At 41.4% G+C, this 16,595-nt stretch overlaps 1 protein-coding gene across 2 annotated transcripts in view; it reads right to left on the reverse strand.

Annotated features, from left to right (window-relative positions):
- The window catches only part of LOC131438854 (mediator of RNA polymerase II transcription subunit 13), a 138,156-nt gene that overhangs the window by 6,709 nt on the left and 114,852 nt on the right, over positions 1-16,595 (reverse strand). For both annotated transcript variants that reach the window (XM_058609191.1, XM_058609190.1), the window contains 6 exons: positions 14,260-14,449; positions 10,281-14,184; positions 9,972-10,204; positions 9,054-9,899; positions 8,843-8,987; positions 8,633-8,778 (listed from right to left, as the gene is read on the reverse strand). In XM_058609191.1, coding sequence (XP_058465174.1) covers positions 8,633-8,778; positions 8,843-8,987; positions 9,054-9,899; positions 9,972-10,204; positions 10,281-14,184; positions 14,260-14,449 — 5,464 coding nt within the window. The remainder of the gene's footprint in view (positions 1-8,632; positions 8,779-8,842; positions 8,988-9,053; positions 9,900-9,971; positions 10,205-10,280; positions 14,185-14,259; positions 14,450-16,595) is intronic.

The following is a 16,595-nucleotide window of genomic DNA, read 5'->3' on the forward strand; positions in this document are numbered from 1 at the left end:
GTCCTAACAATGATTGACAGATTTACCAGATGGCCTGAAGCGGTGCCATTGTGCGACATGACAGCGGAATCAGTTGCTCAAGCCCTTCTTAGCAGTTGGATTTCTCGGTTCGGCATTCCTGAAACTATTACGACGGATCAAGGACGACAGTTCGAGTCAGAGCTTTTTCGGGAGCTCAGCAATTTGCTAGGCATTAAACGAATCCGTACGACAGCTTATCATCCTCAAGCAAATAGAATGGTCGAGCGGTTCCATAGAACAATGAAAACAGCAATTATTTGTGTAGATTCAAAGCACTGGAGCACTAAACTTCCGTTGATTTTACTAGGACTCCGAACAGCGATCCGAGAGGATATGCAGTGTTCGTCTGCTGAAATGGTCTACGGTCAACCGCTGAAACTACCAGGAGAGTTCTTCGAAACGCAATCTGGAGAAGGAGTGGACCGCTCCGACTTCATTCGCTCTCTTAGGGAATCGATTCAACAACTAACACCGGTTGCCGGTAGCAACCATTCCAAGCCAAGAGTATTCATTCCGAAAGATCTAGCTACTTGTGAACATGTTTTTGTTCGCGTGGACTATGTCAAACGACCGCTCCAACCACCATACGATGGACCGTACCAGGTGGTAAATCGACACGGTAAATACTTCGACATTCTTGTTGGTGGAAAGGAGAAACGAATTTCGATCGACAGAATAAAGCCTGCATTCACATCAAGGGAGCATTCAGGAAGCCAGGTGAACGACGAGGCTCACACTAAAGTTACACCTTCGGGTCATCGGGTCCGATTTCTCGTGTAACTGAAGGGGACTATATGGCGGCGTCATATACATTCACAACATTGTATTGTACGCACCTCGAGGATGAAACACCTTGACGTCAGTCAAGTAGAAAACGTTACGCTCGCCGGATAGCAAGAAATCGCTCGAATAAAATTATTGATTTTATTGACTGTGAATATATTCGTTTTATTCTCTCCGTATCCGTGGCTCCCACATACCCATTTTTAAAATGCGATATGCTTACAATTTCAAAGCGTTGATGAGCAAGTAAATAAATCAAAAACGTCCAAGATATCGATCTATTTTTTCTCATAATGAACTCTGCGCTGCTTTTGAGTCAGTTTTAAAGTTTATCTTCTATGCGAAATCCTTCTACATCCTTCCGGTTCCAGTAGTTCAATACAACATTTGTGGTGAACTAATTACTCAAGCAGACTTTGATTCAGATCATCTACTAATAACATTCTGGATTTCATATCTAGCAATGATTAATTCAGTTAGTATTATATTCTACCATCTTAGAACTAATCGGCTAGGATACAAATCTCATACAGAAAACAAAATGAACCTTAAAATTGTGTTGGAAAATTCGGCTGATATCGACACAACAAAAGATTATTTAAATCATTACATGATTGAAGTTATAAGTCTATCAGTTCCAAAAGCTCAAACTAAATTTAATTCTCCTATCATCAACTGCTCCTGCGTCAACATGAATATGGTGATCCTATCATGGACCTTCAGAATAAAATTAAACATAGATTCACTGAACAAATCAAACCATATTCTAAGCCTTTCTTAGTGATGGTTACAAGTACTCTCGAAAAAGTAAATCAAATACTCCCTGCAAACGGTGGATAAAGTCGAAATCAAAAACTTTTTCAATTTAGTGAGTCCAGATGAAAGCAATATCTCACACAAATAGGAGCATAGTACAAGTATTGTCTCAAGATGACATTTTGAGCTCGTGACATTCTCGAAACCCGTGACCGAAAATGAACAAAGCAGCTACTTATCCAGTATGTATGTACACTACCACAAAGCGAACGCTGTGGCTTTGACTGCTGTGAAAGAGTGCGACAAAATTGACTGCTCTCAATATTGCTGCCGTGTGTCGTGGCTCTCATGATTGCGCCAAGCTCTCGTGTCATCGCGTGTTGGCTACTGTTGAACGTAGCAGTTGCGCGTATCGTTGGTAGTGACTGTCTTATGCTTGGCAAAAGTATAAAAAAATGTCAAACTTTCGCACCCTTGAACCCGACACATAGAAATACGGAATATTTTGAGTGATTAGGCGCAGTGGGCTTACGACACGTTTTGTTCGCTTGTAAAACAGGCACTAACGATAGTCAATTTAGTCATACAATTGATAACCAAAGTGCTCTTATAATTGATTTTCTCGCCTATTGCGAAATTGTTCATTGCTGATTCCAACTATACGTCATTTTATAAAATGAACTGAATAATATTTAAAAAGTTTTTATGTTCAATTTTGTATAAAAAACTACAAGGATCAGCCCCATGGGGTTGTTCGAGACCTTGATGTGGAACAAGGCAACCAAAATTTCTAATGATCTAGAATCAAACAGTTCAATCAATCGTCACACTTTTGAATCCGCAAATGCACGAGAGTCTGCTTAGATTGATCTTTATTAAGAACCAACACCAAGCACGTAAACCCAGAATATAGACTCTATTTGTCGTGATTTGTATTTGTTTTGTAGCCGACGAAATTACATCAATAGCCCAAATGTATGCAATTATATGTTTGCACATGCTTGCGATACGGATATCGATATTTAAGCGCTATCCACACTAGGCCGTGACGTATCCGGAACGGGACCACAACGTGCCGGGATTTTTTTGTAAAATATTCTCATTATACCGTGCACTTTCCGTGTCGCTACCGTTGCTATTAGTAGCATACATAATCGATGCATTTGATGTTAAGTTTTAAATATGATCAATATATAACGCTTCTGTTCCTCTCGAAAATGGCACATTTGTCCAACAAAGAATTTGGGTGCACAAACTTTGGCGAAAAAGAGCAGTTGAGGGTGAATTCACCACCTTATATAAACAGCATGTGAATGACGAGATCAAGGAATATTTCTGAATGTCAGAAGCCTGTTGCAACTCGCTGTTGAGTCAAATTCATCCGTATCTTATGAAGCATGACACTACATTCCTATTAGTAGTGACTCCCCGAGAGAGGCTGGTAGTTTGTTTAAGATATTTTCATTGATTTGTTAACAAAATTTCTTTGTAAATGTCAAGAAAACTCCAACCAAAAATTGTATAGCGATTATTGAGATGACTTATAGTTTATGTTCGTCTCATGATTTCAGATATTAAGCAACAGGAGACACGAAAAAAACCATAGCATTTAGTTACAGACTTGGGGCTGTCTATCAGATTGTTCACGAGATATGTCGTGTAATTACCGAAAAATTATCGACGATGCAATGCCGAAACCAACAGAAGATATGTGAAAGAAGATTGCTAACGATTCCTCTGTGTTTTGGAGCCTTGGATCTAAAGCATGTGACATTTCAAGTACCTGCCAATAGTGTCTTTGAGTCAACGCCTGCTTTGACCGTGCTTCGGACGTGTGTCGATACAGACACGGGTACGGTGACGGTCTAGTGAGAAAATTCACATGGAGCTGCATTAAGCGCTATTCGCACTAGGCCGTTGCGTATCCGGAACGGGACTGGACCGGATCCCGTCCGTGATACGCTTCAAAATTGTTTAATGCAGCTCCATGTGAATATTCTCACTAGACCGTGTCGTACCCGTGTCTTTATCGACACACGTCCGAAGCACGGTCAAAGCATGCGTTGACTCAAAGACACCATTGGCAGGTACTTGAATTATCACATGCTTTCCATCCAAGGCTCCAAGACAGCAGGAAATTCCACAAAAATCTTCCACATATCTTCTGTTGGTTTCGGTAGTGCATCGTCGAATAATTTTTCGGTAATTACACGACATATCTCGTGAACAATCTGGTAGACAGCCCCAAGTCTGTAACTAAATGCTATGGTTTTTTGTGTGGCTCCTGTTGCTTAATATCTGAAATCATGAGACGAACATAAACTATAAGCCATCTCAACGATCGTTATACAATTTTTGGTTGGAGTTTTCTTCACATTTACAAAGAAATCTTGTAAACAAATTAATGAAAATTCCTTGAACAAACTGCCAGCCTCTCGGGAGTCACTGCTAATCGGAATGTAGTGTCATGTTTTTAAAGACACTGATAAATTTTATTCAACAGCGAGTTGAAACAGGCTTCTGACATTCGGAAATATTCCTTCATCTAGTCATTCACAAGCTGCTTATATAAAATGGTGAATTCACCCTCAACTGATCTTTTTCGCCAAAGTTCTTGCATCCAAATTTTCTTTCTTTTTATTGTTTTTAAACTGCTGATTGTCTTCGTCATTCAGAGCAATTGCAATTCTGGCCAATTCTTCGTTAGAGAATGTGCCATTTTCGTAAGGAACAGAAGCACATCAAATGCAACGATTGTGTATGTTACTAATAGCAACGGTAGCGACACGGAAAGTGCACGGTATGATGAGAATATTTTACAAAGAAATCCCGGCACGTTGCGGTCCCGTTCCGGATACGTCACGGCCTAGTGTGGATAGCGCTTTAAACAATTTTGAAGCGGAACCCGGATGGGATCCCGTCCAGTCCCGTTCCGGATACGTCACGGCCTAGTGTGAATAGTGCTTTAAGCTTCTCTTCGCCAAGCTTGTGTTCAAGTTTTGTATGCAAGCAGTTATTTTCATAGCGTTTCGGTACCATTACTACCATTCTGCGATTTCGGTTGAAGCGATAAACTTTTTCTTATTATCAAGCGAGTTCATCTATATATATATATATATAAAAATACAGAGATCATTCTTTGTAATCGCATCACGTAAGAACGGATGGACGGATTGAGATGCTTTTTTTTTTGTTTGATCAGTTTTTACCCCCACCGGGTTCGTAAATCAAAAAAATTAGGAAAATTTACCGGAAAAGTGGGAAAAACCAATAAAGTTATTTTGTGTGGACAATGGAATTTTCCACTGAAAAAGTCGCCAATGATTGCTAGATCATTGATAGGTGTTTGGCGCATAACGAGTTGCATAAGTGTTTGGCCGTCGAAGAAAGGAATACTAGATTGTTGAAAGAATCTTTTGGCGCGCAGCGAGTAGTTTTGTGTGAATATGCATACTTGAATTATGTGATTATTCATTTCAAGCCACGTGCTTAATTGGGTATCAAAATTATTGCTTCCTAATGACGTTTTCGCTTCAGAAAGTTAAAACTGACCCAGGGTAGTTTCATCAAACACTTTTAACGAAGCTGTGTTGGTTTCGCATTTAGTATATGGGATCTGAGCAAACCTCACAGAAAGAAATAATGTAATTTACACGACATGTAAATCAATAGCAACATGGAATAGACATGGATTGAATCAAAAGTTTGATTGAAAACCATTATCGTTGTTAAACTAAACTGGATTGCATTGAAATTTCAATGAATAGAACTGTATCTTCCAATTAACGCTGAGCTTTACGATTGAATTATATTGAAACGTACACAGAAAGAAATAATGAAATTTACACGACATGTAAATCAATAGTAACATGGAATAGACATGGGTTGAATCGAAATTTTGATTGAAAACCTTTATCGATGCAGAACTAAATTGGGTTGCATTGAATTTTCAATGAATATAACTGTATCTTTCAATTAACGCTTAGTTTTGCGAATAAATTATATTAAAACCTACAGAATTGTAAGGTAACTTTATGTTTAATTGCATGCTCCAAATATGTGCATGTAAATAGATGTAAATTCACAAAATATTTTTATCTGTGTACAGCATTGTAAAGTAAGTCTATGTTTAATTGCCTGCATGAAAATACATGTAAATTCACAAAATATGTTTGAAAAAGATTCGATTTTCAGCTCAACAATGTTGAAACTAGGTTCGAAACTAGCTTCAAACAAACGGTTTGACAACAGTTAGGGTGGAAACTGGGTTAGGTTCAGAAACAAACGAAAACGACATAAATGATTGGCGGAATGTATATGACTGTTCTAGAAATACCGATGTAGGCAGGAGAAAAAGTTCTGATATTGTTCACCAGTTAATGGATTCTGTGTAATGGAGTCAGATGAATAATATTGGTCATTGTGAGCGTGAGTTTAACAAATTAGAAAATTTTTGAATGAATCAACGAAATAATCGTGCAGTAGAAGTGTTAAAGTCAAACTAAGAGACATTCCTTGCATTTCGCCATAGAATGAGTTAGATTACACTAAACGCAAATAATAAGTGGCAATTACAACAATGTTCAAGATGATTACCATAATGGATTGAGACTGCAATTTTATATTTCATATTCTGTGAAGAATGTTCGAATTGGAATGATAATTATCAAATTAAAATTTAAGCGTCGTCTCTCCAAGCAACCAAAATTTTCACAGTACTTGAAAAATATCCACTTTATTAGAGCTATAGAGTACGTGTGGCACTTTTTGGCAACTTGAACGCACAGAAAAATTTCTCGGAAAACTTTCTCGCTGCTTAAAAGCTGTACGAAGTTTGTTCTGCTGCATCGGGTGAACATTCAAGTATGAGTAATTTCTTAAAATACTTTGTATGATCCATAAGCCAAATCTCCATTTACGAACTTCTGGTTACTTGGACTAAATACAAATTGTAAATGCATCCTACTCTACCGAATAAACAACCCTAGAAGAGAAATTCTTCAACATTGTATCAAGTTTATCAATACAAAATTCTGGTTAAGGACATTTTTTTGTCGATTACCGAAAGCAAGAATCACATCTGGAAGAGAAAACGTGGCACCTTATATCGTTTATGTTGAAGCCATTAGAAAGGGAACTCTGTCCAGTGCATTGACTTAAAGGATGATATGCCAATCTATGAATTTGCTTATTAGAAGTATTTCACATTTTCACATTAAATTTTGATGATATTTCTCAGTTGGTGATAGTATTCAGAAAAGTAATGGAGAGGAATGTTAACCACTTAGTCGTTTGACAAATTTGCTGTTTGAAAACATAAATTCGAGCAAATAATTTTTAGGCGAGACGAAGTTCGACGGGTCAGCTAGTCTTATATAAATTAGAAATCTTATATAAATTAGAATCTACCCTGGGGTAGTTGCCAATTTCTCAGGCATAACATGGAATTTCATCCGATCTTGCATGACACAAGATCAGAGCATACCAATTAAAGCATCAAATCGTTTTATGGCACTTTTTGGCTTGCTGTCTAGCAACAACCTAACTCTAGCATGCTACGAGTAGGACTGAAACGTTAGCTATAATTTCGCTTCTATTTATAGATTCGCGTGCTTACAACAGCTTCGCATTTGCATCGATTGACCAATCAGAGCGATGCTTTCCCTTTGATATATCGCTTACTCCTTCAAAACAGTCGTCTATGGCAGGGAAATCCGGTATGCCGGAGATTTATTGCAGACAAAATAGGCCACTGCTAGCTATTAATCAACATTTCAATGATATATAATTAAAAATACATGGCTATGAACATTCAAATCAATATGTAGAAATATTTCCAATCAAATGGTTACATAATATTAATAATTGGTACAAAATTGACTGAGCTGTATTTGTTCAAAACCTGACCACATTTCCACGTGTATTTTTCTTGAGTTTTTAATTTGCACTCTTATATAGAAAACAAAAATGAGTTCCACATTAAAACCAGAGATAGAATAATAGTTTGGAATAAACCTTTGCTTGTGCTAATGCGTATCTCTACTTACATATACCGTTTCGGGGCAGAGTTGTGACTTGCGAAACAGTTTATGTACATGCAGAATAATCTCGATTGATTCCAATTACTCAGAATTTGTTGATTCTTACAGCAATCTGTCCTGCATATACTACTTAGTTCCAACCGCTTTTGGCCAGTTTCCAAAAAAAAATGTTCCGCCTTATATTTTCCGCGTTAAATTCTGCTAGTGAAGTATTTAAGTTTTGCAAAAAAACACACAATCAACTAGTACGAGCGATTATCGACATTCGGTAGTGTGGAAAAAGTATGTCAATTTTATTCGTGTTCACGTCATACAGTTGTATCTGACATTACCCACCCGTCATTTTATACAGGGCAATAGAGATTTTCTATAGAAGTATCTGACATAGTACCCCAGTGATGCCATTAATAAAATGCAGATTCTTACCGATGAGTTTGTTTGGCCATCAACTAACACGATTTAAAAATTTGAAGGTTCTGCCAAACAGTTTTAAAGAATCCGATTTCTTAACCCATTGCAACCCAGGGGACCTCAAACTTGAACCAAATGAATATTGGACCTCTTCTCATTTGTTCAAACAATATTTGGTAATCAAATATATGATTCAATGTCATTTGAATAGTATCGGGGAAGTACTATCAGAGATGAATGCACAATATAAACAGAAATACTTGATACATTTCGTCCGAAATGTACACCTTTTTAGATAATTTGATAAATTTGGAAAAAAAGCCAACTGTTCAAAGTCGCACATATAAAAGTAAGTATTCTTCTGGAAGTTACTAATATATCGCATCTTTACCAGTATATGGCGTTTCGTTAATCTGTTCAAAGAATTCGTAATACAGTATCAAACATGTCGATGTTTGTATCTGAAAAATCTTTTTTTTTTGCGATGAGTATTATTTCATTACTTCAACATCGAGTTTTAGTGGAAGTATACAAACATGAAGAAGGTTGTTCACGTAGTTCAAAAATGAACATTAAAAATTACGACACCTGATAAAAAAAACTACCAAAAAAATACTTACATCCTCGGTTTCCTGTGTCGTGTAACCGTTGAGATTCTGAGCGCAGTTCGAACCACTGTCACCGGGACTCTGTCGTTGCCCTTCAAACTGAATTGGGCTACCTTGCCGCGAGTCCTGCTGTATTTGCTGTGGCATTGGTAAATCGTCTACGGAATAAAAACATTTATAATAATCAATTTCAATCAAACACAAACTTTGGTTTTTAGTTACCCCAATTATCGAACAGATCTCCCAAGCCATTGATACCGTCCTCGTCGCAATCTTCGCCGAGTCCCAAATCCTCCAGGTTACCGTCGCCAAGCGTCAGCTCTAGCTCATCGTTGATGTGCTCGGCGACGAAAGCCGATTGGGCCGACTGGAAGTGGTCGAAAAATAAAACATTAACTTTTGCAATCATCAATTCAAACACTTTGCAACCCACCTGCGTTCTCGCACTGGTCGGAAATACCAGGATATGCGTACACGTGACATCCTGTGGGGTAGTAAGTGGCGACTGCATCGACAGCTGGCTGAACCGTTCGTCCGGTGTGAACTGATCCGGCATCACCCTCAGCTCCGAATCGGGTTCCAGTGTAACCAAACATGCACTCAGTATACTGGGAACCGACACCGGATGCATCAGCGAGCACTGCTCGCAGATATCCTTCAGGTGTTTGGAAGCCTTCTGCAGGTTTTGCTTGCTAAGCAACCAACTCCATCCTTTCAACTCGCCGTGTCCAATCCGACCGATACGCCCAATGACAATTCGCCACGGTTGGACAGTCTGCGATATAAGCCCCAGGATGAAATCCATCAGTTTCTGAAGACCCATCCGCCGGGCCGAAGCCCGTTTTCGCCGTACTCGGTTCGGAATGTCGATATTGATCGTCACCGTTTCCAGAAACTCTCCTCGATCATCGGTGGCCACTGCCAGCAGCCAGCTCTGATCTTCGCTAAGACAGTAACTGCAGTACATAATCGAACATTGCTGTTTGATGCTCGTTTGGCCGAACGATTCGGAATTTTCCTTCTTTTCGCACAATTTTGCCAGCACGTACGGTGGGGTGTACAGTTTGTAAGGTGCCCGGTTCTTTTCATCCTTGTTTTTCATGAACTGCTCGGCATTGGCTGCTGTGCCGAACCCGGTGAGGCTCTTGACATTATTCAAGTGCTGCATAAAACGTCGACTTTGAGAGAATATACTCAGTGCCTGGCAGCGCATGTGGTCGCTTAACCTCAACCGATTTCGACTTCGTCCCAACTCGAGAATGCTTTCCAGCGATATAAGCTAAAACGAAACCAGTTCCAATTAGTAAAGCGTGGTAACGGTAAACGGTCGCGTGAAATCCAAATATCTTACCTGTACACTGATATTGGCTCGGATGGAATCCGGAACCGTGTTCAGTATGTTCGAGTAGCATCGCAGCAACGATAAGCAGGCCAGTCGCTCGATTTCAGTCGAATCTGTTCCGCAGGTGAATGGTTCTACCATGTACAGCACGATATGTGGCGGTTCTTTGCCATCGTCGTCGTGTTGCATTCGGTCGGCCGGACTCGACGAGGACGTATTCAGATTGTCACGACTTTCGGTGTCTGTTGAAAGAATTAACATGACAAAAAAAAACGAATGAATACTTGTTCAGACTTTGCCCGCACAGTTGAAACTTACCGTTTTCGGATTTTGGCGTACTTGGTGCCTTGTCACCGGGTTGCGTAGGATCCGGCGTACTTGGTGGTGGTGGAGGCATCGGACTTTGGTTGGGAGCATCCCGATTGGGGGTGGAACTAGCCTGCGCTAAGGCAAGTGCAGCAGCATGCGATGCAGACGAAACGTTATGATTCTCCGGTGGATCCAGCAAACTTTTGTCCGAGGGCACTTTCGACAGGTACGGAGCCAGCTGCTGTTGACACGTCTGGGCATACAGTTTCAGCAGCTCACTCAACCGAGTGTCACCCAAACTGGTGAACCATTCGTCCATGCTGGAGTTTTGCGTTTCTTTGAGAACTCGATTCGAGCCAACCCGCAGTATTCCATCCCAACCTTTGATAGGATTGTGACGGCCTAGCTTGCACATTTCGTACGTTGTACTAAGTTCTTTGAAGTAAGTTTTAACTTTAGACACAATATGATCGTTATCCGGAAGCACCACGACGTAGGCGATGTCCCGAGGATAGGAGTACGGTTCGAGAAGTAGTTTGTCCCAATACTGGATAGCGTACGGGGAAAGCGACAGCCAGTCCTTTTCGTAACCAACGACCAACGACGGAACCGGTTGGGGTTCGCACTGGCCTGTGCCTCGTCCGGCGAGTCGATGGAACTGCCGCCAGGTGAGCGGTCCCTGTATCGTGTATGGAGCATCCCACAACCGGGTGGTACACTTTTTGTGGAAGGCATCCTGGAGGAGTGGTTGCATAGATTTCATTATTCGCACAATATCCTGATTGCTCTTGGGACCGCCAGCCCGTAGATATGGCCATTTATGGACGTTCATAACACCCCGGAGCAGTCCGGATTTCATCAATGTAGAATCTTCGTATTTGTTCTCGTTGATCGCTTGCAGTCGGCTTTGTTCTAACGCTAAACTGATGACCTCATTGGCATCGCTGTATTCCAACATGTGTACGGACGCGCTGGTGGAGCTTTTGACGTTGATTGCACTTCGGAACCGGGCAACCGCCCGGTGGATAGAATTGCTTGAATTCTGAATGACGGCACAGTGCTCCCGCAGAAGATCCATGATCCGGAGCGGCAGCGGTGAAATATCACAGTTCACTCCACTGCTGTAGTCACCCTTGCCTAGCAGGAACTCAAGCAGTGATTTTTTCTTCTTCGTCGCCGGATCTTCTGCCATACCGGTAATCTCCAGTTCGTCCTCGTAGAAAAGCCCCGCCCGATGCGCCAGCTTTCTGTTCATCAGGGCACTGAAACCGCACGTACACTTGATCGGATCCTCATCCATGTATCCGTTCTGTAGGCTGTTTGTATTGATGGCCACTATTCCGGAAGAGTTTGGTCCGTTATTGGCTGGCGAATCCAACATTCCAAAGGCACCGTTATTGTTGTGATTGTTCCCATTAAATTGTGACACTGAGGAAGGCGTAGATTTGGCTTCTCGTTCGCTGCTACTGCCACTGGTCAGTCCGTTCTTGGTGACTCCTATGAAGCTTGTCCCCGGCAGTGGCAAGTATGGACCGGAGTCCGCTCCACGAATGTTGCCAACACATTTGGGACCAGCATTACATACGCACAGGGTGCAGCTGTTGAAGTTATGATCGCGAAAGATGTTGAGCGATGTATCGTACAGTAAAACGTTGACCAGCAAAGCGTTGGTCTCGATGGCTATCCTTTGTAACGAGGCGTTCACTCCTGCACCGGCGAATGGCGTTTGAGGACCATCCTCCATCCCGAACTGTTTGTTGTGATAGGATGAAGTGGTGGAGGTAGCTGGCGAAGCCACGGCCACATCGTACGGAGGTGGAGGAAGAATCGGTGTCCGTCGGAAGTTCATCTGGTTCAGAGGATTCGGGCTTCCCGGGATGATAGACAGAGATCCTCCACTGGCTCCGATCGGTGAAGGGTACGGCAGAGGACAGGATCCTTGTGGAGTTGGAACACGCATTGAATTACCTCCGGCAGCGCTACCACCACCGGGAGTAGCAGGAGATATCGGAGACATTCCTTGTCGCAGGGGAATGTTAATTCCCATTCCAGGGTGGAACATGTTGTTACTCAGAGGTCCGTTGTTCATCGGCGACGGGCTCATTAAACTACCTCCCGAGCTCATCATACCGCCGGGCAGAGAATTCACCGACGGAGGTCTCGAAAGGGGCTGTGATTGACCGCCCTGCGACGGTGGATTTGAGTACGGATGGCCAGCTCCGTTGAGATTGAGCGAATTTGGAGTGCTGAGAGGTTGCGGTACGGTCAGTGATGGTTCATGCTTCAGCAAGCTATTAGTGATTGCACAAGCGTTCGGTGAGATATTTTCCAACTGTGCCTGCTGTTGCTGATGGGTTTCCTGCTGCTCTTGAAGTTCCCGTAACTTCATGAATTTTTCACGTTCCTGTTTCTCCTTCCTCAGCTGCGAGGACGATTTGTAGAAGCAATTCATTGGAAGGGCGACCTGAGGTTGCATCAGTTGACTTGGAAGCTGCTGGAGAGGAGCATATTTCGATGATCCAACGTACGTACAGATGGGCGGAGGAACGAACACGTAGGACCAGTCTTCGATTGGTTCCTCCTGGGGGCTACCGAGAATTGGAACCGTTGCCGCCTCGACCATGGTGTCTATCACAATGCCGTCGGATAGACAGCCACCACCTCCTGGGCTTGAGTTTGGGTGATGTTCTAAACTGGGTGGGGTCGGGAACATCTGCGACAACTCCTTGGGACTCAATATTCCCGTATGGACCGTGTTTCCTGGTCCAGTGAATCGTTTGATATCCTCTAGGCAACCACCGCCACTTTTGTTCGAAGCAGGGCTTGTATTTGCGTGAATATCCGAATCGTCAGGATAGTTTGTACTGTCGTCGAACAACTGATCCAAATCGTCCAGCGCCGGTTGCAAACCTTGCTCCGTAAACAAGCTATCATCCTTGTCCTCTTTCTCCTTCTTGATCTCATGAGCCCCCAAAATTTGACTATCGCCGTCACTTCGGTCGCAGCCTATTTCGGTTTTAATCTGATTCTCGTTCAACAAACTTGGTTTAACATCTTCCGGTAGGGCCAGTGGATCCTGTTGGTCTGGTCGAATACCACCACCGCCGCCCATAGATCCTGGTCCTCCCTCGGAACCGGCATTCTGCAGTGATTGCAAATACTTTTCCGAGTGATTCTTCTGGTCGGCGTAGAGATCCAAGTTTCGAATTTGTTGAGCCAACTTTGAATCCTCATTTGGTCGGTATCGCTTCACCGGATGGTTCATCCAGGCATCGATCGCCGAATAATCGTACAGAAGATGTGACGTACTGGGACTTTCCTCACCCAGCATACCTTCATAGTCCCGCGAAGACAGGGAAGGCCTTTTCAGCGACTGCAATATCTGCAACATTGCTTCCTTTTTGTTGATTTGATTTTGATTGACGATTGGATTCAAACTGCTGTAGATACTTGGGCTGGTTCCCAGCATTATAGCGTCACCCATGATTCCCAGTGCGCCCTCGGATTTCAATCGCATACCCATCATACCATGACTCGGTAGATTACCGGGGCTGCTGTTGGTGGTCCCTCCACTACTGCTACTGCTGGTACTGCTTAGATTGTTACTTACAAGCTGCTGTGATGATTGCTGCTGCTGTTGCAGTTGTTGGTGTTGCTGCTGATGTTGTTGTTGCTGTTGTTGTTGTTGATGCTGCTGCTGTTGAGACTGCTGTGAGAACGGAGCTTCCACGCTCATAACCCCACCCGGATGAGATGGAGTGTTGTACGGCGAAGCAGTAATACTTTTACTATCGTGCTGATCGGTTGGCGTCGGTGCCGGCGTGTTCTTGTCCAGATGATCCAAACACGGTGTTCCGGGCTGGACGCTCCGAGGGTTGTTGGAGGTGGGTGGATGCGGTGACATAGTTATAAGCTGTAATTACCGAAAAAAAACGAATGTTAAACAAGGTTAGCAATTGAGACTGTGCAGCAGTAGCATATCACGTACCTGATCTCCGGACGGACCGACCGACGTCGGTTGAGAAACCGATGAAGGTTGCATCGGGGATGGCGCTGCACTGGCGGGTGAACCTTCCGATGGCAGCGGATGTGAATCGCCGATGGAGAGCGGATTCCGACAGTAAGACGGCGGACCTCCGTATGGCGTACTCCCACCGGCACCGCAATTTTGGTTTGATCTGGTGGGCAAAAACAAAAGTAAACGACAGCGATTAGATGATGGTTAGATTTCTCTGTGAGAAGGCTGACAATATGTGGAAAAGAATTAACGGAGTAGGCGCTGATGTTGTTGCAAATTTCGATCAATAATCAGTTACGAAAACTGTTTCCGTACGGTTGTGTAACAGTAGCAACAAAATCAACGCTTGATCAGGTGTCGCAATGTTTATAATGCAACCGAAACATAAAGGAACTGGAAAACGTTGCCACGACAAATCCATGCACCAGATGAAACCGCAGAACAGATAGAGAGACAGGCAACTAATACTAAAGCCATAAAAGCAACCAGGAACCGGGAGACCTACCGTTACTGTAAAATCTGTAGCATGCAAACAAACGGCAAATACAAATCACTTAACCTATAAAATTTGTGAGGAAACCAACAACATACGAGAAAAACAAAAGAGTGGGAATTAGCTTACTGTCACTTTCAATTTCATTCCGTGACGTGAATTGTTTTTCTCACATGTATAGTGACTGTTTTCCGGAGGCAATAGGAAATCGCATGCAAAGATTAATGCTACTGACGCATTGGTCCAGAAATAATGAAATCGATAGGTTTTGAAGCATCACGTTAATTCTGAGCAATCACATTACATAACCTCCCGAAAGCGGCGAGATGGATCAACTATGGTCTTAGCCTGTCGATAAGACAACACAAACAAAAAAAAAACCTCCCAAAAGGAGCTAGACAAACTCTCATGGTTTGTTTACATTTTCTCTTAAACTTAGAGCAAATTCAGCAGCTGCAAGATTCATATGGGTGGTCTATAATGTAAATAAAACTGAAACAAACGAATCCCCAGCAATCCGTTTTAGTTTTATTAATTCGACCAGTTCTACTGTCAAATTTAAAACTGGTTTACACTGCCGTTCTATTTTTTCTATATTTGAAACACAGATAAAACGCTGCTGGGGCTGCCAGATTATTTTGTTATAATTTCTAGATTTAAATTTTAAAACTGACATAAATTATGCATCTAGAACTAGAACACTCCTGAACACGCCCTTACACCGAGGAAAAAGCAACTAAGAGTGTCATACACGCAGAGAAAAATATTGTAAAAATAACTAAATTTTGGTTTCACGCAACGATTTATTTTGTTGAAATAGTGACAAAAGAAAATCTGGTTTGAAATTGCAAAAATTATTGTTTGAAGCTACAAAATAAAATATTTGATTTTGCTCAGTGCATTAGTTTGTTTCAAGAAATATTTTGTTAAAAATAACAAATATTTTACTTGTGCATTCCTGTCAAATTCTTGACAAACAATTTCATGGTAAATTTAACTTTCAAAATAAGTTTAAAATGAACTAGCTTTAGATAAAGATAAAATAATTAGTTCTTTGAATTTATAAACTTGGCAGTTGAAATGAACGATAAGATTCAAACCTAAAATAATTAGTATTTCAACAAACGCTTTTGTTTGTTAAAATCATACATTTTTGTTTGTCATTATTCTTAAATAGAGATTTCTTTCAAACTAATTTTCAAGGTAATTTTTTTAACTAATTTTATTTCGATTTTCAATTTTCAAATTGTTAATTGCTTTCAATAGCTGTTGGGCCCTTTTGTCGTAGGACGATAAAATTTTTCACATGTTACAATTAATGATTCGGTGCTCCATTAATCTGGTTAAGATAGAATTCCTGCATCAAATATTTTCTGTAAAAAAACGTGTTATGTAAAGTAATGCAAGTTTGGTAATATTTTTAATTATCCATACATACACTTGAACTGTTAAAAGACCCCGAGGAAACGAAAGAAACACTTAAATTTTCCTTCTAGAACACGAGCAAACTTTTTTGATCATCCACGGGAGCAAAATTGTCTGACTTTTAAGAAACAAAACTGATACGGTTAATTCAACCAATAAACTTAGTTGCCATCACACAAATAAAATCATAGATAAAATGAACCAAGTTTTTTCTTGATATAAATGTGAAACTCGATTGAATCAACAAATACTTTGCCAATAACTTCAACTCAACTTTTGTTGACATGTAATAAATGGCTGATTTATTTCAACGATAAAATCTGCCGAAACAAACCAGTTTTTCGATAGCCAGGATGAGAATTTGTCTTCAAATCAAATAGATATAATT

The sequence above is a fragment of the Malaya genurostris genome, chromosome 3 (assembly GCF_030247185.1).
Source record: "Malaya genurostris strain Urasoe2022 chromosome 3, Malgen_1.1, whole genome shotgun sequence".
Taxonomy (NCBI): domain Eukaryota; kingdom Metazoa; phylum Arthropoda; class Insecta; order Diptera; family Culicidae; genus Malaya; species Malaya genurostris.